The sequence below is a fragment of the Trachypithecus francoisi genome, unplaced genomic scaffold, assembly GCF_009764315.1.
Source record: "Trachypithecus francoisi isolate TF-2019V2 unplaced genomic scaffold, Tfra_2.0 Lachesis_group8, whole genome shotgun sequence".
Classification (NCBI taxonomy): Eukaryota; Metazoa; Chordata; class Mammalia; order Primates; family Cercopithecidae; genus Trachypithecus; species Trachypithecus francoisi.
The window spans coordinates 5,418,621-5,439,918 of NW_022681473.1; the positions used below are offsets into that span (position 1 = coordinate 5,418,621).

A 21,298-nucleotide genomic window follows, 5' to 3' on the forward strand; every position below is an offset into this window, starting at 1 on the left:
CCCAACAAGCCCACTCACCTCATTTTCCAAAAGACAGGATAGGTGCCAGGGAAAGCCAATTTCAAGTCCAGGACCACTGCCAGTAGCAGGCAGGACCCAGGCCAAGCCTCAGACTCTAGGCCGAGTGTCACCTGCTACCTTCCACGGTGACAGAGCCACTGGGACTGGCCACCCTGCCGTGGTGGGCGCAAGGCCGTCCTGGGAGTTGCATCTGATGCTGCAGCATTGATTCAGTGAGTGTCTATCCGGGGCTAGGAGACGCCAGGCACACGGAGCTCACATTTCCACCCAGAGGTACCAGGTGGTCAAAAGCAGAGAAGGCTGGGGCCGGGAGAAGCAGCAGCAGCACCATTCGCCAGCCGTGCAGTCTCGGCAGGGTATCCACCTTCTCTGAGCCTCAGTTTCCCCATCTGTCAGTGGGTGACTCTGTAGGATTAAACACATCCATCCGCCGGCCGGCAGGTAAAGGGCTCCGGAAAGTACCTAGAGGCCAGCAGGCCCCCAGCAACGTGACTTCTGTCACTCCCAACCGATAATCACTATTATTACTCTCCTGAGATTCCTTTCAAGGGAACTAAAACACAATGGACACGTGTTCCTTGCCTCCAAGACTAGAAAGTGCCTTCACACCCTTCACACCTGGGCCTCCTGCCATGAGCCTTCAAAACACGCAGACGACCAAACCCAGGCTTCTGTGGGTCCTGGCTCACATCCCAGTGTTTCCCAACATGGTGCTGGGGTCACCAACGCCGGGTGGTGGCCTCCTCCAGGCCTGGCCCACCCAGGCCCGTCTCTGCCAGGAAGGGCCGGGCTGACCGACAAGAAGACCTGTGCCTCTTCAGGCAGAACCCTTTTCCCTTCTCCCAAAGGCCCTTAGGAAGCTCCAAGCTGGCTTGGAGTAACAGTGGGTCTTCAGGCTTCATATCCAGCCTCTTCCTCCTCCTCCTGGTCCCAGCCTTTTCTCTGTCGTCCCCCTGGTACGTCCAGGTGAGAACGTGAGCGCCCCGGGCCTAGCTCACAGCAGCCCCAAACACTGACTGCATGCTACAGCACCAGATGTAAGCCACCTTCTGTTCTTTCTGGCATTCGATGGCACGAATATCTACAGATTTCTCCACACCACAGGGCCTCGCAGCAGGAGTGGAGGGGCTCAAAAGCCCAGGAGCATGGAGCTGCAGGATTGGAGGCATCAGCCGGGAACTACCAGACCCCACAGGGGCCGGGACCCCATTTCTGCTCTCTCCATGCCCAGGGGCTCTTGCTGGTGTCTGTGCCCCTGGGAGTAGCAGGGTCCGGTCAGGCTCTCCACATCCAGCCGTGCACCCTGCACACACTCCAGAGCCAAGGCAGATGGGCCAATGTCCTGCCTGCCTCCTGCCAGCCAAGCCACACGTCCACTGGTGTGGCCAGAGACACGGCAGCACTGAGCAGCCAGCGCTTTTCCGATTCCCCCACCCAGAGACGCTGGGTTCATTCCAACCACCCAGAGAAGGGGCCTTTCTGCAGTTGCTCCTCCCAAAGCACTGCTGGTTTCAAACTGGTCCCTAGCAGCTCTGGCTGCTCCTTACAATTGACTGAAAGAAAACAAGGCAAGGAGGGAGGGAAGCTGGAGCTCCTAGGCCACCTGTCCTCCACATGTGGCCTCTGCCAGCAGCAGCACCTGGAACTTTTCACACGTGTGCATCCTCAAGCCTGGACATCTCAATCAGCAACTCTGGGGCACAGGCTGGGAATCTGTGTTGTCAACATTCCCCCGGGAGTTCTGACGCATACTCAAGTCAGAGAGGGGCTGGCAAACACCCAGCACTGCGTAGGTCTCAGCTTTGGAAATAAGAACCACTCTAGAATGTCCACCATGGACTTGTGTTATCGGGCCCCCACCCACCTCACAAGTAAGTGTGCCCGTCAGCTGCACTTAAAAAGGCCACAACGCGCAGGGCCTGGGAGGCAGGCAGGCAGGCAGGCTCACCTGGCAACAGGTGCTGCTGGGGCCTAGGCCCAGGTGTGGATTAGCCAACTGTGGTCGGAACCAGGGAGGCACCCAGGCCTACACAGACCCCCCCACAGGTGTGGGTCCCACCACCCTGTGAGGCTCCAACTGAATTACTCAAAAGAATAGCTGCCCCCCACACACACCCTGACACGTGATTCGAGGGCTGGGGAGAGGCGCACAGGAGGCTGTGCCCGCTGCCCTGGGCCGTCTGCAGGCCACTTTGATGTGAGGAGTGTTGTCTGGGCTCCACGCCTCCTCTTTGATTTTTAGGAGCAGTGCAGTGTGCCCAGTCCCATTCGGTGGTTTTTAAGCAACAACTGTTCTAACCTTTTCCTAAGAACCACTAATTATCTCAGGCAGGAAACCCAATCCAAGCCGCTCTGGCAGTAGAGAAGATTCCCCCTGCTGTGCCGAGTGGGACAGAGACCACATGAAAGGCCCCAGCCTGCTTGCTAAGACCCTGATCCCAGGCCCCAGCAACAGATTGGGCATGGATCTTGGACCCCATCCAGCCACCTGCACTGGGGACAGCACGTGGGAGGGAAACTGGGAGAGAACCCTGATGGCCACTGAGTACTCCCACTGGAGACACCAGGCCTGTGGGGCCGGCAGAACCACGGTTCTGGTCAGCCCTGTGGTTGAGCCCTGGGGGCAGAGGACTTGCCAGTCCAACCCAGCCCCACCCTGCCTCTGCCCCACTGCTGCCCCTGGCACTGCATGTCCTGCCACTGCCCAGCAACGTCCCCATAGCTGACCCCTGCCCGGCCTTCTCATTCCTGCTTTGTCACTTTTCTGGCTGCACCCCAGGTCTTCCCCATCAGTCCACACAAGATCCTCCCACGTGAAAACCGCAATATCCTCTTGACCCCACCTCCCCTTTGCAGCAAGATTCCTGGGGGAGCCATCCATCCTCACTGTCTTCAATGCCTCTCCTCTCATTCTCCTTTTAATATTTGGCACATGCAAAAGGACACATGTACATGTGTATGTTGCAAAGGTTAATACCATGACCATGAGCCCTGCCCAGTCCCGCCAGGACAAGAACTTCCCCCGGAACTTGCTCATGCCAGTCAGTTCCTTCCCATCCCATCCCCATTTCCCCATAGGCTTCCAGCCTTCTTGTGTTGAAGTAATCTCATCACTGACGTATGCGTGCCTGCACGGTATGTTGTTTAAACCTTGTTTTTGAAGATTACATGAATAATACTGTGCGGTGTGGAGACTTCCAGAACTTGTTTACCCCACATTATGTTTCTAAGATGTTTCCAGGTAGCTGTTTGCAGCTGGAGTTCATTCATGTTCATGGCCGTGTAATATTCCACTGTCACCAAGCTGCAGTGTACCTGTCATTCTGTTGAGGACGTTTCGGCTGGCAGGTGTGTTGCTAGTACTGATACAGGATCACTCTGCCAACTGTCTTCCAGTGCACACGGGCAGCAGTTTCTCTTGTCAGTGTATCTAGCAGAGAATTACTAAGATATGTCCTATTCAATTGCAACAAATGACACCAAACCATTTTCCAAAGAGGTTGTTTCAGCTTCGTTTGTCTCCAAGGGTAAACATGTAAGTACCAACAATTAAGATGGTCCAACCTCTTCCACTTTGACCGTGGAGTGAGTGAAATGTCGTGCTTCAGTTTCATGTTGCATATTTCTAATAACTAGTAAGACGGAGCACCTTTTGACATAGCCATGGAACCTGGTGTTCGCTTTTCTGGGAAAAGCCCAACCTTCTATTGCTTGGCCTTTCTCTTCCTAATTTGTAGGTAGTTTTTATCTGGTCTGGATATAAGTTCTTAGCTGTATTAGCTTGCCTATTTTATGGCCTTTTTTAAAGAAAGAAGTTCTTAATTTCAATATATTGAATTCGTCTTCTAAATGTTCTAAAACTTGCTTTTCACACTTAAGCCCGCCTCCAGTCGGTATGTACTTTTTGTGTTAGGTGTGAAACAGGGAACTTACTTCATTCTTTCCCCACCTTGGCTGGAACTGCTAGCAGCATTTACCAAATGACCACCCCTTCCCCACGGCTTTGCTGCCATCTGTCGCAGTTCCGCATTGGTGTGGGGCTTCCAGGCTCTCTCCCCTCAGCCGATTCGCCCCTGCGCCAGGACCACGCTGCTGTGGCTGCTGTCCCAGCAATAGTTCCTCAACTGGATTCTTCCACAGAAAGGACTTTGCTCTTCTTGTTTTTGTACTTTCATGTTAATTTTTCAATCAACTTATCAAATTTTGTGGAAAAAAATGGCACTATGTTTAGAATTGTAATGAACGGATGGATGAAACTGGGAAAGACTGACATTTTTACAGTATCACTTCTTTTTGATCACGAAGATAGAAAAACTGTGGTGGCCAGAATTCCAAGATGACTCCAGTGATCCTGACCCTTACACAGTCTCCTCCCGTGAACACGTCACTCCCGGGCTTGGGCTGTGTTGGGCGGCATACAGGACTTTAAGGATGGACAGCTGTCCTGGTGGGTCTGACCTAATCAGGTGAAACTGTAAATGACACAGGCACACAGGACTTTAAGGATGGACAGCTGTCCTGGTGGGTCTGACCTAATCAGGTGAAACTGTAAATGACACAGACTTTTCCTAAAGAGATTCAAAGGGCGAGTGGGAGTCAATGTGAGGCGGCTTCTTTGTGGCTGACTTTGAAGATGGAGGGAACCCTATGGCAAGGAATGTGGGTGGCCTCTAGTCCCTAAGAGCAGCCCCCGGCTGACAGCCAGCAGGAAACAGGGACATCAGCCCTACACCTGCAAGCAACTGCATCTGGCCAACAACCCAAGTGAGTATGGGAGCAGACTCCCCCGGAGCTCCCAGAAGGAACCCAGCCCACTGACACCCCAATTTCTGCTGTGTGACACCCTGAGCGGAGGACCTACCAAGCCGGGCCTGGATGTCTGACCTGCAGCTTGGAGCTAAGAAATGAGGTTGTGATAAGCTACCAAGTATGTGGGGACTTGTTACACAGCAACGGAAAACTACCATAGTCTCTATTTACTTGTATGGACAGTCACGGGCTTTAATGAAGTTTTATAGTTTTCTGTATATAGCCCTTGAATATCTTTCCTTCCATTTATTTTTAGAAACCTTAAGAACTTTTAATCTTAAATATCCTTTAAAAAATGAATATAACTGAATTCTTGAATATAATTTACAAGTGTACTGCTAGTATCTAGAAAAGCAATTGATTCCAGTATATGATCTCATGGCAGGCCAGGTGCGGTGACTCATACCTGTCATCTCAGCACTTTGGGAGGCCAAGGTGGGAGGAGCACTTGAGCCTAGGAATTCAAGAACAGCCCGGGCAACACAGAGATACCCCATCTCTACAAGAAATGAAACAATTAGCCAGACCTGGTGGCACGTGTCTGTAGTTACAGCTACTCAGGAGGCCGAGGTAGGAGGACTGCTTGAGCCCATGAGTTGGAGGCTGCAGTGAGCCATGATCACACCACTGTACTGCAGCCTGGGTAACAGAGCAAGACCCTAAAATAAATACATGAATAGGTAATAAAGTAAAAACTTTTAAAATCTCATAGAAAACAACGGTGCTGAATTCTTACCATTCTTAATAATTTTGGCTTTTGTATGTAGACATATTTGAGAATAAAGCATTACATTTCTTCTACTGCTGTTTTTATGTACTTGCATATTTATTGCATCTTAATGAGCCAGGACCCTCAGCAGCACATAGATTTTGCTGTTCCTGATTGTAAAGGCCCTGACAGTGACAACTTCCATTTGGAAAGCTGTTTGCTGCAGGTTTTGGCAGGAGGGCGTCCACACAAGAGGGGCACGCAGTGTGGGAGTCAAAGCCCCAGTCAGAGGAGCAGGGCCTCTCTGTGGGGAGTGGGTGGCAGTGATGGGAGGCTGGTGACATGCAGGGAAACTGACCCAATAATGGATTAAGGAGAATAAGAACCATTCCCAGAAAGGACCTTAGAACTATGGAAAGAGAGAAAGCTGGAACATACCCTGTGGTGCGGGGCTGAAATCGGAGGTGTTAGTGTCATTCCCAGCTGTTAATAGATGAGAGAGATGGAAGTACGTGCACATATCCTCTAGCTCTGTCCACTAAGAGCTCCTGTGCGCAGCAATCCGCAGCAGCCAGGAGCACCCCTCGCACCTACAGCCTGCTTCCTGATGCTGCTCTCCACTCAAAGGAACAGGGCTCCTTAGAGCCGGGGCTCACTCCAGTAAATGAAAGGGAAAGGGCCTGCCAGGTATAAGATAAGGCTGGAACATCTTTTTGCACCAGAAAGTGAAGAACAGCTAAAGAACTGTAGGTACATCACAAAAAAACACAAAAGGCAGAAGAAGGAGCTCTCACAGGCAAAACAAGCAGGACGTGAGCCTGAGAGTAAACATCGTAACAGATCGCAGCCCTGAATACAAGCAGGGGCCAGGATCCACACAGGTGGGAGCAAGGAAGGAAGGAAAAAGTAAAGGCAGTTTGACGGGGATGGGATATCGGCATCGCCTCACACTACCTCCCCACTCATTCATTACAAAGGGTCGTTACTGGGCAGTGGAGAAGCTGACCGGGGCCACCGTCACCAAGCAACAAGAGAGAACACCAGCAGGAGGCTAACTGCATTTGGGCAGCCCCTGCCAGGAGGCAGCGTCCATCCTGCGACACTCGTAAACGAAATGCAGACCCAGAACCTACCACGAGGAAACCTCACATGAACAAGCTGCGAGCCACGGACTTCTCTCCAGAAGTACCAAGGTCGTACAAGCCCAGGGAGACGGAGCCACCGTCCAGGCGGGTAAGTCACCATGACCACAAAGCCACGTGCCACTCACTCCTGACGCAAATGCGGGTTGGACATCGTCCCAAAGCACAGAGGGGGCAGGGCCAGAACGGCAACCACTCAAGTGATTCAGAAGGAAGCTTCTCTTTACTTGCAACTTCTCCCCAAGTTTGTGGTGGTTTCCATACTGTTATTGTTGTCATTATTCGACATGAGTAAAAAGGAACTCATGACCTTCTCCTTGGACTTGCTCCTCTCCCCAGTCTCAATACCAACCACGCTGTTGTTCACGTCACCGCCTCCCCAACCACCCCACAGGGGCTACAGCGTGGGCGCAGCACCTCGAAAGGAAAAGCAGATGAAAGAACTTGTGCCTCCCAGCGAAAACACACAGTGCACAGGCAACCCTGGCAGAGCCCATCCCTTCCTGGTCCTGCTGAGCTCGGGCACAGACCGGGCACAGACCGGGCACCAGGCTCCGTGTGCAGCGTGACGGGGAGTGGTGCCCCTGGAGTTGTTTCTGGAAGTTGCCGGGTCCACCTTGCCTTAAAAATAGTCAACCAAATGCCATCCCACCACTAGATGGCACTCAAACCACAGCAGAAAGGGGGCGTGGGTTGGCATCTGAGGTGAGAAAACCACTGGTCAGTCTGGATCTGGCGTGCTTCAAGTGGCAACAAGGCTTTCCACACACTGCTCACTTGCCCCACCTGCCCACCCCAGGCCCCCTGCCACACACCTGAGGACACAGGAAAGAAGGTCACCATTGGCTTATACACGTCCTTGAGCAAAACAGAAAAGGTGCCCCTCACGGCAGGTAGACGGCGCACCCCCCCCGCCCCCGGGATACGCCTCACGGCCACATGCCCTTGTGCAGTGCACTACCCAAGCAGCTTTACTCAACAACCCCACTCCGGAGAAGCAGGACTAGAATTGTGCTGAAGTTAAGAATGACAATCCCATTCTTTGCAGGACTTATTGATGAAAAGAGTTGGCAATCAGACCCCTAAAGAAACACACCCAGTCACACTCATGCAAGCCACAAAATAATAAAACACGGTCAAGGTTCTCTCCATGTCAAACCACCAGCATCCCCACCGGAATGCCCCGGAAGTCTGCCGGTTAACCTGTGCAGGCCCTGGTCAGGCCTGTGGTCCCCAAGGACCTGGGGACCACCAGCAGCAAAGGCACCCGAAGCTGCAGGGGACAGGGGAGGCCGCTGCTTCTCACTTTTTTGTCTGTAAGGTCCCTGTGGAGTGGGCGAGGGAATTGTCACTGAAGCAGCTCTGAAAGACAGCGGAGCGCATGGGGCCTCCCGGAAGCACCAGCAGCTGTTCTGTGGATGGCTGTTGGGCCGCATGCGAAGGACTTGGTTCCTGTCTCCAGCTTAGTGGTCTGTCAGAGGAAAGGTCTCTTCCTGCTCGGCTGGCCACAGCATGGCCGCCTCTTCCATGATGGGCACCTGTGTAGGCCAGCCTCTCTCTCCTGCCGCCCTGGCTGGGACGGCAGCCCGGATGTCACCTGCACAGCCGCAGGTGCGGGTGTTGGCTCAGCCTCTCCATGAGCTCGTCCTCCCTGGGCTCCTCCAGAATATCCCTGTGGAATTGAGGAAAGATGCACACAGGGGCCTCTCACAAGAACAAGGGAGCAGAGCTTAGCAACATATGCAAAGTGAGTGTCACAGGGACACAGGGACTCAGATGAGCCTCAGGATGGATGTGGCCACTAGAAATATCTACTCGGCATTCTCAAAAGCCCAGGGGGCACATCTTCCCGCTGGCTGGCAGGACCACAGGGCTTGGCTGCAGCGACTCAGCAGCCCCTCGTGGAAGGCACGGCACCACAACAGGCTGCCTCTGGGTGGTCACCTTTCCAGACTAGGAGAGGAACCATCTCAAAGCTGCCAGGAGAAGAGATGGGTGCGGCTTCCTCAGCTCCCCTGTTTACATCCAACAGAATCCAATGGACCCTGAAGGAAGGTGCCTTACATATGCCCAAGCAGGAGGGCAGGACAAAGGATGCGACCCCAGCGCCAGGAAGAAGCAGCCCCCGATCCCGGCTCTGAGCCTCCCCCGCCCCAGCGCCAGGAAGAGGAAGCCCCCGATCCTGGCTCTGAGCTTCTCCCCCAGCGGCAGGAAGAGAAAGCCCCCGATCCTGGCTCTGAGCCTCCCCCCCAGCGGCAGGAAGAGGAAGCCCCCGACGCCGGCTCTGAGCCTCCCCGCCAGCGGCAGGAAGAGGAAGCCCCCGACGCCGGCTCCGAGCTTCCCCCCCAGCGGCAGGAAGAGGAAGCCCCCGACGCCGGCTCCGAGCTTCCCCCCCAGCGGCAGGAAGAGGAAGCCCCCGACGCCGGCTCTGAGCTTCCCCCCCAGCGGCAGGAAGAGGAAGCCCCCGATGCTGGCTCTGAGCCTCCCCTCCAGCGGCAGGAAGAGGAAGCCCCTGACGCCGGCTCTGAGCTTCCCCCACAGCGGCAGGAAGAGGAAGCCCCCGATCCCGGCTCTGAGCTTCCCCCGCAGCGGCAGGAAGAGGAAGCCCCCGCCGGCTCTGAGCTTCCCCCGCAGCGGCAGGAAGAGGAAGCCCCCGACGCCGGCTCTGAGCCTCCCCCCCAGCGGCAGGAAGAGGAAGCCCCCGACGCCGGCTCTGAGCTTCCCCCCCAGCGGCAGGAAGAGGAAGCCCCCGACGCCGGCTCTGAGCTTCCCCCCAGCGGCAGGAAGAGGAAGCCCCTGACGCCGGCTCTGAAGCTCAGGCTTCCCCCATGCCGCACAGGACCAAAGCCAGATAACCGCGCGGAGAGGGAGGAGGGCCATCAGGCCTGCCCGCCACCTTGGCCCCTCCACCCCCCAGCTCTTGGCTTCACACCCCAGGGGCCACACAGAAGGCCTTCCCCACTCACACACCTGAATGGGAGCTCCACAGTCATCTGGTAGGTGGCCTCTGGGGTCCCAGCAAGTGGCTGCAGGTGGCTGTGGGGGTCCCACTTGTGAAGGAAGTTCTGGCAAGCAGGAGGGAGTGGCCAGTGAGTGTGGGCCCCGAGGGAAAGCAGCCTTGCCCCATCCCCAGCCCCTCCAGGGTCAGCCACAGGGCACCCACTGAGGGGGCTGAGCCGTTCACCCTGGACACCCAGGCACAGGCCCCACGAGGCTGCTGGCTCCTCCCGGAGCCGATGTCCAAGGCCCTCCTTCAGCCTGACGTGGCAGCCTGAGAATTCCCACAGCCCAGATGTCAGGAGCATCCCCCAAGGCCCCAGCAGCTAGGGCGGGCAGCACTGAGCCCCAAAGGAAGGGCTCGGCCTCACTCAGGACCCGCCTAACCCAGCACAGCTCTCCCATCACAGTTCCAGGCAGGCCTATCGAGAGTGAATTAGAAACAAACAACCACGGAGAACAGCCTGGGTGGGGATCTCTGATACCTCCAGAATCAGGGCCAGAAACAGGTTGACCCAGATGACAGACGACACCAGCCACCACAATACAAAATAGATCTTGGACCACCTGCGGAAGACAGAGGCCCACCCCGTGAACCACGATAAGCAAAGCAAGAGCACTTGATACAGACACCGCTGCTGTGTGGTCAGGACGGTTCCTGGGCATCCGGTTCACGCACGCCATGATACAGAGCGCACGACTATTTCCACCTCAAAACAACCCAACCGAGGCCTAAAAATGTGCAACAAGCTGCCGAGGTAGCTCAGCCAACAGGAGGCGGCGCTGGGATTAAAACCCAGGACCATCGCTGGGGCCAGTCTGAGCTCTTCAAGCTCAGAGCTGAACTATCTCATTCATTCAGCCTTCCCAGGGCTCCCCCACCCCCGTGGAATTCCTCAGAAGCCCCAAACACACCAATGGCCTCCAGGAGATGTAAACCCAGAGTCACTGGCCACCATCCTGAGAGTCATGATGTGGCTACGCAGGGGGCAGGGGCAAGGCCAGCCAGGATGCCATGCTGGCTGACTTCCTTGTCAAGGCCCGAGTCCCTGTCCCAGCCACGCTCCGGGCATCCAGTGCAGCACGCCCGGACGCAAGGGAACCCCCAGGCTGCACGGAGAATCACTGCCGCCCAGACGGGGACTCACGGGCCCGAGTAGCGCCGATAGGCATCCAGGAGCACTTGCCAGTTGTTTACCACCATCAAGTTCCACAGAGTGACCAGGGCAGCCTGCAGAGGCAGAGACCAGCAGTCCAGGAGGGCCCAGGCGGTGGGGAAGGGAGGAGCCCAGGGAACAGGGCGCTGGGGCAGGGGGCAGGGCGCAGGGCTCACCGCAAAGTCATCGAAGTTGTTGGCCCAGTACTCCAGCTGCTCGAAGCTCCCACAGGGCGCCGAGCCATTGGCAGAAGCCAGGCTGGGGGTCACAACACACCTGGGTCAGGGGCGGGGTCTCCAGATTCTGAGGCCTGACACCTTACAGCCCCTCCTCTGCTGGTGTGCTCAGCCTGGCCTGAAGGTCCAAATTGGGGTACAGAGGGTCAGGGGGCAGGGAGAGTGCTGCTCTGAGCAGGCCATGAGAAATGTGTTTAGCAGACTCCAGGTGAGCGCTCTAGGAGAGGCGCGGGGCGGAGGTGGAAATCGGAGATCAGGAAAACGGGGTGGAGGGAGGAGATGAAGGAACTGGGAGAACACCCTCCCCTCCTGAGACGCTGAGTCCACCAGGGCCACCGCCAAGGCCTCCCACCCACGCTGGCACCCCTGAGACACTCCCTATGGCACCTCAGACCCCACCTCACCTGCTGTTTCCAGGGGGAGCCACAATGACACCTCGAAACAAGTTGATCCCAATGATGGCAAATTCGTAGTAGACCACCTGGGAGGCCAGGAGCCAGGGACTGGTCAGCCCCACCCATGGGCGCACCTGCCCCCACCCCCTCCCCGCCCTCAGACAGAACCACAAAGCCAGGCTGATTGCCTGTGAGGCCAGGACCCTCTGCCCAGGGCTGGGATTCCAGCCTGGCTGCTACTTCAAAACACATGCAGCTGGCCTCCCCCAGGGCTGGCAGGTCCACAGACACACAGGCAGGGGTGGTCATGGAGCTCCTACAGGAATCGGGGGCCCCCAGGTACCCTGGCAGCCACAATTAGGGGACAGGCTGCTGGCCCACCCCAGGCCTATCCCTAACATGCATCAGTAGAGAGTGGAGGGGTACACGCCTGGGCTAACCTGGTCCCCTTTCTGGGCCTCAGTGTCCTCTGTTATGCAAGTTAGGGGGCTGGGCAGACAGCGCCTGAGGCAAGATTCTCTTCCCGGCGTCTATTTCCAGAGGCACGAAGCACAGCTGGGGTCCAGCCCAGAGCACCCCGTGGCCCCAGAGACACCTTCTCACCCCGGTGGTCTCTATGTCAACATGGTCAGAATAAAATGACAAAACTGCCTGAAGTGCGGCCAGGCTTCCTGCACAGGATGCCTCCTATCACTCCACCCGAGGCAACACTGGGGCCTGCCTAGTCACGGGCCCCTCTCCTGCCCAAGCCTGGTCACCAGGCAGGGCAGACGGGCTCCTCAGCTGGAAGGCTGGCCAAGGGGAGAGGCCGGGGCGTCCCACAGTTCTTGCTCAGCAAATGTGGCTGCAAGTCCCTGAAATCCCTCTAAGAAAGGAGCCTCAACCAAGTCCTCATCCTAGGGCTTGTGTGGGCTTTGGGGTCCTGGAGGCAAGGCCCTGTGCCTCTTAAATTTCTGTCAGTTTCTCAACGAGATCCACAACCCAGAAAACACAAGAGACTCAAAAGTTACCAAAACACTCTCTGGCATGGGAGGGAGGCATGCTCATGCAGGGCCACCAGCCACACCACCCTGAGCTCCCTGCTCTGCGAAGAAGGGGATGCCTCTGGCTTCTTTTTTTTTTTTTTTTTTTTTTTTGAGACAGAGTCTTGCTCTGTCGCCCGGGCTGGAGTGCAGTGGCCGGATCTCCGCTCACTGCAAGCTCCGCCTCCCGGGTTTACGCCATTCTCCTGCCTCAGCCTCCCGAGTAGCTGGGACTACAGGCGCCCACCACCTCGCCCGGCTAGCTTTTTTCTGTATTTTTCAGTAGAGACGGGGTTTCACCGTGTTAGCCAGGATGGTCTCAAACTCCTGACCTCGTGATCCACCCGTCTCGGCCTCCCAAAGTGCTGGGATTACACGCTTGAGCCACCGCGCCCAGCCGCCTCTGGCTTCTTACCCCAACCCTGTATTCCCCTGGCCTCAGGAACCTGCTGCCATCCAAACCCAAGAAACTTCCTGCCGACAGAGCAGTGAGCCGGCCCGGCACTGCCTTCCGCCAGCCTCCTAGCCTCCCACTCCAGTGCATATCCCACCACCAGCAGCAGCCTGGTACTCACCACTAGGATCCCGCCAAACGCACGCATGTTCTGCACCAGGCCCAGGACAGTACTGGCCACCACGGCCATCGGCTGAGGACAGGAAGAGAGCCAGCCCTTACTCCTCCTGGCCCCGCAGGGGGGACACCATCCCGGCCCACCACCCTGACCCTGACGGAAAGGCAAGATGGAGCAGACCAATGACCACCAACCCACACACACCTGGACCCACAGCCACCCCCACACGCCTCTACACACCCACACAGGCCCCCACATCGACCCATACACACCCTTGCACCCCAACACCCACATCTACCCACACGCATTCACACACGCTTGCATCGCCCACCCGCACGCACTCACTCACCCACTCCTGCATCCCAACACCTCCAGCTCAGCCTCATTCAAGCACTGACTTCAAGTCCCTGTGGGAAGCCCTTCTCTGCCTCCCAACCCACTGCAGGTGGGTCAGCTACTCTGTGGCCTGGAGGCGCCAAAGCAATGCAGAGCTAGAGGTGGCAGGACCACCCGCAGGAACTGCGTCTGAGAAGGGGCCTCTGAGAACCAGCAGGGAGGCCCCAGCTCCAAAGAGCCGCTCCTCCTCATCACAGGGTAGCCAGGAGAAAGGCTTTCAAATCAGCCGCATCAACCCACCTGAGGAATCCAAATCACACAACACAGCTAAACGACACAGTGGAGATCAGTCGGCATGGACGTGCACACACGGGCGTGTCATCGTGAGCACGCACATACTCACGTGAGAGGCCCTGGGAAACTGCGACTTCAAGCAAAACGGCGTGATTCCAGGGCCTGCTGTGCGTCATTTCCCTTAAAGTCACAGTTTCCAAGAACCTGTGGGTGGCACTGAGGCCTTACTGTGGATGTGTGCACACACGATCATGCGTCTTATACAGGCACAGGTTCACATGGATGTCTGCATGCAATGTGTGCACAGGTGATCATGTGTCTTACACGGGCACAAGTTCACATGGATATCTGCATGCGATCATCTGTGCACACGGTGAGGCAGGGGTGCGTGTATATATGAATGTACGTGTGCATGTGCATGTGTATTGTACGATGTGTATAGTGTGACTGTGTATGACCATGTGTGCCTGCGATTGTGTGTGTATGCATGTGCATGGTCACATGTGTGGTTGTGAGATCAGGTATGCGTGGCTGTATTCTATGTGTGTATGATTGTGTGTACCTGTACGGTTGTAATTATGTGTGAACACGTGTGCATGTGTGTGTGTGTGTGTGTATGAAGGTCCCAGCACAGCAGCCCCCTAGGAAGGCTCGGGAGCCCTGAGCTGCCTTCAAGTGGGACATACTGCCAGGTGGGACAGGTGCACAGCTCAGAGGAAGGATGAACGGGGACAGAGGAGGGACCTGGACACTCAGAAGAGGGGTCTTAGGACATGGAGTCAGGAGCAGTGAGGCCCAGAACCCCCACCTCTGACTGCCCACGCTTTCAAAGTGCCCACTGCTCCCAACCGGTGCATTAAGAGAAACCAGTGCTCAGAGATGGTCATGAGCCACCTGCACTCGCATTAAGGAATCCTGGAAACAAGCTCCCTGGCCAGGGATACTGCTGCCCTCATTACTAGCACCCTGGGAGCCATGGCAAAGACCTTTCTGGAAACCTCAGAGACCCGGAGGAGCGCTGGTGTCCAGTGCTCCAGCCCCAAGGTCCCAGCACAGCAGGGAGCTCCTGCGACTGGCCAAAGCACTGCACCCTCCACACCCTTGCCCACCTTGCTCTCTCCTCCCAGAAATGCAGTGCTGGGCTCTCCTGCTTCTAAAGACCCTACCCCAGCATCACAAGAACACGGCAGAGAGCTGAGGGTGCAGTCAGGGAGCCCAGAGTGATGAGCACAGTCCTCCGGCCCTTCCTGCCCCAGGTTCACCCACCCTGGAGCCACGCAGCAGCGGGAACCAGGAGGGCGGGGCGAGCACGGGGGTAGGGCCGGCACGCACCTTCATGCTGGGGATGATGCGCAGGAAGCGGAACACGATAAGCATGTTCAGCATGCGGGTCATGTCCCACAGCGACAGCAAGCCCAGCATCTCCGGCCTCCTGGGGAGAGACATGGGGGGGCGGGTTCGGAGGGGCCCAGGAGCCCCACGGGGAGGAGACAAGGAGATGCGTGGGCTCCTGGACAGAGGCGCAGGGAGGGCAGGAGACAAGGAGATGCGTGGGCTCCTGGACAGAGACGCAGGGAGGGCAACGGCAGGGACCAGAATGCACCCCACAGCCAACCCGGAGCAGAAAAGCCTCCACAGGGTGGTGAGAGGGCGGGGCCTGGGTCACTCACTGCTCCGCTTCCACCTGCAGCCCCGGTGCGACCCCCATTCCCCCAACACCTTCCCACCCAGTCCTCGAAGGAAGGCTGCAGCCCTCCTTCTACACAGACCCTCCGTCCACACGGGAGGACACAGAGGCTCCAGACACTGAACTTGCTCCAGCTCAGGCCCCAGCAGAACTGGTTGAGCCAAGTCTCCTGCCTTGGTTTCCTGGGCTTGGCGGGTCACGGTCTTTCCATGCTTTCATTTCTGTTGAAACTCAAACCCATTCTCATCCAGAGTGTCAGCACCCCCAGGTAATGACTTAGACCACAGTGCAGCCGGCATGCTCAGTGCACGTGAAAGACGAAGCCATGCCAGCCCCATGGCGCAGCACGGTGGCACTGCCTGCCTTCCTGAGGTAAGTCCTGGGGGGCTTCCTAGGGAGGTGATGGAACAGCAAGCCTCTGCTGTTCACTGTCCCCACCCCCTCCAAGCAATTCCCAGCTGCTCCCTAGGCAGTGGGGTGGATAACAGAGCACACACAGACCCAAGGAGCCTGGCCTAACCACAGGGCCGAGGCTGGCACGCTGGGCCCTGTGCCCCACCCTTCCTGTCTCATCGCGGGCACACCGGAGCCACACTGCCAGGGCAGAGCAGCCTGGCTGACGGCCAGGGCAGAGTCCCTGCCCAGGTTGTCTCTTCATGGCCAGAACCCTGGCAGTGAGGAATCAGCACACTGCATCAGAGTTCAGCGAGCCCCGGGCCCCGGCTCCACTATTTTAAGTGGGCTAAAGTGACATCCAGAGTGGGAGGTGATGACTCAAGGTCACACTGTGAGTCGGGGCTCTCCCAAGGACCTTCCCGCCAGCAGAGGGGCTCAGCCCAACCCCAGTGATCACAGGCCCCCTGAGACCTGAGCCAGGGGCATCTCTGCTGCCAGCCCCCAGCATGTGTGCTGGGAAGGGGAGCCCACTGCCGCCCTGGAGGGCATCTCCGAGGGGGAACAACGGCTTCCCTCCACAGCCTGCAAGCGCCAGCTTCTGGAGAGAGGATGCCCAGAGCGACGGTAGGGCCCTGCCCCGACACAGCCTCTGCTGAGGGATTGGCCCACCCGTTCCACCATCATGGGGTCTGCCCTAGAGTCAGGGCAGACCCGGCGGGCAGGCCTGGCTCCCTGGACACCACTGAGACCCTCCCAGGGGTGCTAGGTGGTGGTGCTGTTTGCTGTAGCCGCCCTTGGTTCTGCCCAGTCACATACCAGCCTGGGCGTGGCAGTCGGTACACAGCCAGAGTTGAGATCTCCAAAACCTTTAATTACAAAAGAAAAGAAGGCTTCGCTACAGCAACACTAATCTGGGCGGCCCTTAAAGGAAATATAAAGCTCATCTCTAACACATTCTCCCCAAAAGGGGCTTTTGGGGAGAAACCAGAGCTTGGTCCTGGACCCCGTGGGTTGGTTGCAGATGTTGGGACTCCCTTCAGCTGGAAAGACACCCTGGCCTCAGGAATCAGGGGACTGCACAGATTGGGGGGGCGGGGATGGCAGAAAAGATACTGAGTCAAGGACAGACCGCAGGGCCCTTCTCAAGTTTCTCTTTACCCGCGTGCCAAGGGGCCTGCCAGTTACAGCAAACGTCACTCTGATGTGGCTGCCTGTGACACACACACCGAGGGTGACATGCCCTCCCTCCCACAGGGTCTGGGGAAAGGAAGTTTAAGCGTTTCCCGAGAACACCCTGGTGCCTGAGAGCCCCCCGGCCCCTCGCTCCACCATGCTGAGGTCACACCGTCTGTCAGTGACATTAGAGGCTGTGCTCCGGGCTGGAGTCGCTGGCCAGGGCTACGGGTCCTTCAGGGCCTCCCCTGGGGGTCAGGAGTGGCAGCCTGCCCCCCATGACACTCAGATGCAGTAGAAACCCAGTCTCCTAAAGCCCCCACCGGCTACCCACTGAGCAGCTCGGCCAGAAGGGAAGCCAGCCCTCACCAGTGAGAACAGAAGCCCACCTTCCCACAGCCTCTGGTCCTCAGGGGAGGCCTGAGATGGGCCAGCACAGCGCCCAGGTGGCACTCACCCACCCGCCCAGGAGAGGCCGGCCTCGGACGCGCCTACTTTACCAGCAGGACAATGGTGAGGAGCCCATCAAACACGTTGCTGGGATAGGACAGGTACCCTCGCAGGCCCAGGGCAAAGACCTTGAGCAGCATCTCCAACAGGTAGTACACAATGAAGACACAGTTGAGAATCTAAAGGGGCAGAAAAGGCACCCAGCATTGGGCCCCAGGGCTGGCAGCCCTGCCCAGCCTCACCCTGGCCCTGACAGGTGGGCAGCTCAGAACTTACCCCCAGGACAAAGTCATCACGCTCAGCAGGCAGCACATCTGCATCCAGCACCAGGAACACCTGCAAAGCCAGAGCAGAGGGCTCACCGGCTGGCCCAGCACAGCGCTGGGCAAGGCAGGCAGGGCAGGCTCCTGTGCAAGGTGGGTGGGAACAGGCACTTCCAGTCCAGCTCTGAGGCAAATCCACACTCACGCAAATGGACACCAGGTTTGCCAGGGCGATGAGGTTCCCCAGGTAGTCAAAGTAGTAGTGGCCAAAGAGGAACTGGGCACTCTGCAGAAACGGGGACTGGTACTCGGGCCTCGGCGGGTGCTGAGTAAGGAACACACACGCTCAGAAGCACAGTCTAGCAGCCGTGGCTGTTGCGGCCCAAAAACGCTCATGCCCTCTTATTCTGGGATTTGATTTTTTCCTGCCTCATCTCCCATTCTATCTATCCAGTCACAGGAAAGAATCCCAGACACAGAAATCGCTTTATACATTGAGGTGTTCATCTCAGTGGTCTTTGTAACACCCAAAGAGAAATAGAAGCAACTGAAATGTCCATTGAGGCTGTAAGGAAATCATGCTGTGATATTAGAGTCACCTTAAATGTATGCAAAGTGTCACCCTGATATTTAAAAACAAAAAAGCTGTGTGAAAAAACACACGTAAGTGATATGCTCATAGCTACAGAAACTGAGCACAGCACCGACTCCTGCACGGTGGGCCGGCAGTGGCAGGAGGCAGTGAGGGGCAGGCGGGCAGCCACTGCCACCGTCAGGATCCTCGCGAGACCCAGCACTTCCCACGCTCAGCAGCCTCCTTGAGACACGTCCATGTGTGCACAGGTCGACAACGGGAACGGCCTAAATGTTTCTCAGCAAGGGGACTTGCACCTGCCGTCCCACACAGGGGCCACCGACCACCGGCGGCTACTTCATGAAAATTTCAATGCAACGAAATTCAACACTCAGTTATTCAGTGGCAACAGCCACGTGTCAAGTACTCCACAGCCACATGTGACACGTCGCTACAGCTCATCCCCCTAAAAAGTCCATATGAAAATGGAGAGGGCGAGAAGACGCGGCTGCATGAACAGGCTGCGGAGTGAAAATCGCGATGCTTCATGTATACGTCAAAGAAGAACAAAGCAACTGTTTCTTTCGGTACCTACAAATGCCTGAAATTACACGGGGAAAAGTCTGGAAGGAAAACACCAAAATATTCAGTTGAATAGAGTGGCTACTCTTGAGTGAGATCCAAACTGGCAGTGCCAGTGATCAGCGAACTTGCTCTCGGCTCCCAATATCCTGGACACGCACTCAGCCACAACGGTAGGGTCCCTTTCAGTGTCTCGTCCGCAGTGAGAGGGAGGTGAGGCTTTCTCAGCGGAGGGGCTGGAGGGACACCGCAGGAGGCAAGTGGGGGGACATCACAGGAGGGCAAGCCTCCCCTGTCATTTCCGGATGCTACGGGGTGGATCGGGGTGTGGTGTGAAGCACATGTGGACGCTCTCTGTCCCAGACATAGTCCCTGGGCGACTTACAGCCGCAGCCTGACCTCCTGAAAATGTCCCAGCTTCCCAGTCCTCAGGGTGGAAACCAGTGCCCAAAGGCCACCTGCCCTCACTGGCACGCAATTCCCTCGGCAGGACAATGCCACCGCCTGCTCACCGCCTGAGCCTGCTGCACCCGGGAGGGTCGCCTCCTGCTTACCCAGTGACCACAGACCAACCGGGGCCCAGGGAGACCAGTGAACGTCTCTGCATTCCTGTGGGCGAAACCACACCTTCTCTCAAGAGATCTGAACCCCGGCTTTGGAGGGTCCCCATCCAGGTCCATCCTTTCTCACGCACTCCCCTCAGCCCGAGGACACCACACGGCTTCCTTACATCTTATGGTTACTCTTTTATCATAGTTGCCACTTCCATATACGACACTTTCTCTTTAACCCAGACTGACCTTGGCCAAGAGAGATTTTAGCATGATCTGTATGTTTAAATTGTTACAGGGAGCAGGTGTTCATACGTTAGCTGTGTACCTGAGAAATAACTGATATGACTAAAGTGGTTGTCTCCGGGTAGAAAGCCAGTGAGGTGGATTTTCCCACTTTCCTCTGTTGTCTATAATGAGTGACCACTACATTTTTAACCCCAAAAGCTTCTTAGATGAAGAGGAGACTTCTTTCAGCAGCAGGCAGGGCACCTTCTCTGAAGCTTGCCAGCAAGCACCGAACTACTGCCTGGCCACGGCCAGACTGGCGCCCAGGCGGTGACCCCACACAGGAGGGCTCTCGGAAAGGCTGGAGCTCCCATGACATCAGCCTACCGAGAAAGCACCTCTTTGTGCTTCCAAAACCACAGGCTGTCCCAAATCTGAGCAATCCCAGAAGCATCTGCCTCCCAAAACTAAGCTCAGCCAGCCCTTCGCATCAGCGGGCTCTGCATCTGCAGACTGAAGCCACTGCAGATCAAAACATACTCGGGGAAACGGCATCTGTGCGGAGTGTGTACAGGTTTGCTTACCCGTATTCCCCAAGCTCCCACCGCATCCCTAGGTGCTAGGTATGTTCTGAGTAGTCTAGAAATGATTTAAAGTATATGGAAGGATGTGTGTAGGTTACATGCAAACACTACATCATCTTACGTATGAGACTTAAACATCCATGGATTTTGTATCCACATGGAGTCCTAGAAGCAATCCCTGCAGATACCGAGGGGCAATGGCCTCCCCTCTACAGTCAGCATTATTGAGGAAAGAAGGTGTCAGCAAACCACATTAAGGATCTCGCAGCTCCCAAAACCTGTGGAACCTAAACTCCCATCTCAAAGCCCAGTGCTCGGTGCCCTGGGAAGAGCATCGCTAGGACCTCAAAGGAGACGGCTGGGCTGGGAATCCGGCCAGGCCAGCCTGTTGGGCCTTCCCCACTCCTGTGCACACATGAGCCCGCTCTACTGGGTCACGGCCAAAGCACTCCATCCGCCCTTCCTCCACAGCATCACGGGACAAGGAACTCCTTTCCAGGTCTCATCAAATCCCGACACTGGAAAAGGGTGGGAGAGTCAGCTCTGGACAACCAGGACTCAGCCGCACCCGAGTGAGCAGCAACAACGGTTCAGGGAGAGCCCAGATGGCCCAGAGCACACCAGGAGCAAAGCCTGAGACGAAAACCATCTTTCCAGAACCTTTAGGATGACTGGCTTCTCCCGGCCTGCGTCCGCCTGCCCCCGGAAGGGGCCGGATCACAGCAAACTAGCCTACGACAGTCGCTAAGAGTTGCTTCCTGAGCCCCAAACACCTCTGGCCCTAGGACAAGCGCCATTATCTAGGACACTGCTTCTTAATTTTCTGTCATCTGAGGACCATCTCCACAGTTTCCGGGAAATCTGTATCTGCACCCAAATTTCTTTCCTATCTTCAAGAAAACCTTAAGTTGATACCACATTGCCCAGCCTTGTCCCAAGCAGAGGTTTGATGGCGTGAATACTCGGAGTGCCACCTGTTGATCCTCACCACACTCATCGCCCAAGCCCCAAGGGGTTGGGGGGCCACACTGAGGAATGCAGCCCTAAAGGGGATGCCCAAAGTGACAACGGGGACGAGCACGTGGCACTCAAGCTCAGGGTGGGGCAGAGCCTGACTCCA

At 56.6% G+C, this 21,298-nt stretch overlaps 1 protein-coding gene and 1 long non-coding RNA gene across 11 annotated transcripts in view; both read right to left on the bottom strand.

Annotated features, from left to right (window-relative positions):
• Window positions 1–3,508: 3,508 nt before the first annotated feature.
• On the bottom strand, window positions 3,509–5,428 carry LOC117081720. Its single transcript, XR_004436251.1, has 2 exons — window positions 4,554–5,428; window positions 3,509–4,479 (listed from the first exon to the last, which is right to left on the bottom strand). It is a non-coding gene; the product is annotated as an uncharacterized LOC117081720 (long non-coding RNA).
• A 496-nt stretch (window positions 5,429–5,924) lies between these two features.
• TPCN2 (two pore segment channel 2) overlaps window positions 5,925–21,298 on the bottom strand; it is a 36,774-nt gene continuing 21,400 nt past the window's right edge. For 4 of the 10 annotated variants that reach the window (XM_033208018.1, XM_033208028.1, XM_033208026.1 and 1 more), the window contains 9 exons: window positions 17,865–17,984; window positions 17,673–17,732; window positions 17,447–17,575; window positions 16,590–16,639; window positions 15,023–15,122; window positions 13,064–13,135; window positions 11,476–11,552; window positions 11,012–11,111; window positions 9,753–10,245 (listed from right to left, as the gene is read on the bottom strand). In XM_033208018.1, coding sequence (XP_033063909.1) covers window positions 9,862–10,245; window positions 11,012–11,111; window positions 11,476–11,552; window positions 13,064–13,135; window positions 15,023–15,122; window positions 16,590–16,639; window positions 17,447–17,575; window positions 17,673–17,732; window positions 17,865–17,984 — 1,092 coding nt within the window. In that variant the 3' untranslated portion in view covers window positions 9,753–9,861. The other 6 variants (XM_033208021.1, XM_033208022.1, XM_033208019.1 and 3 more) reach the window with 6 other exon arrangements.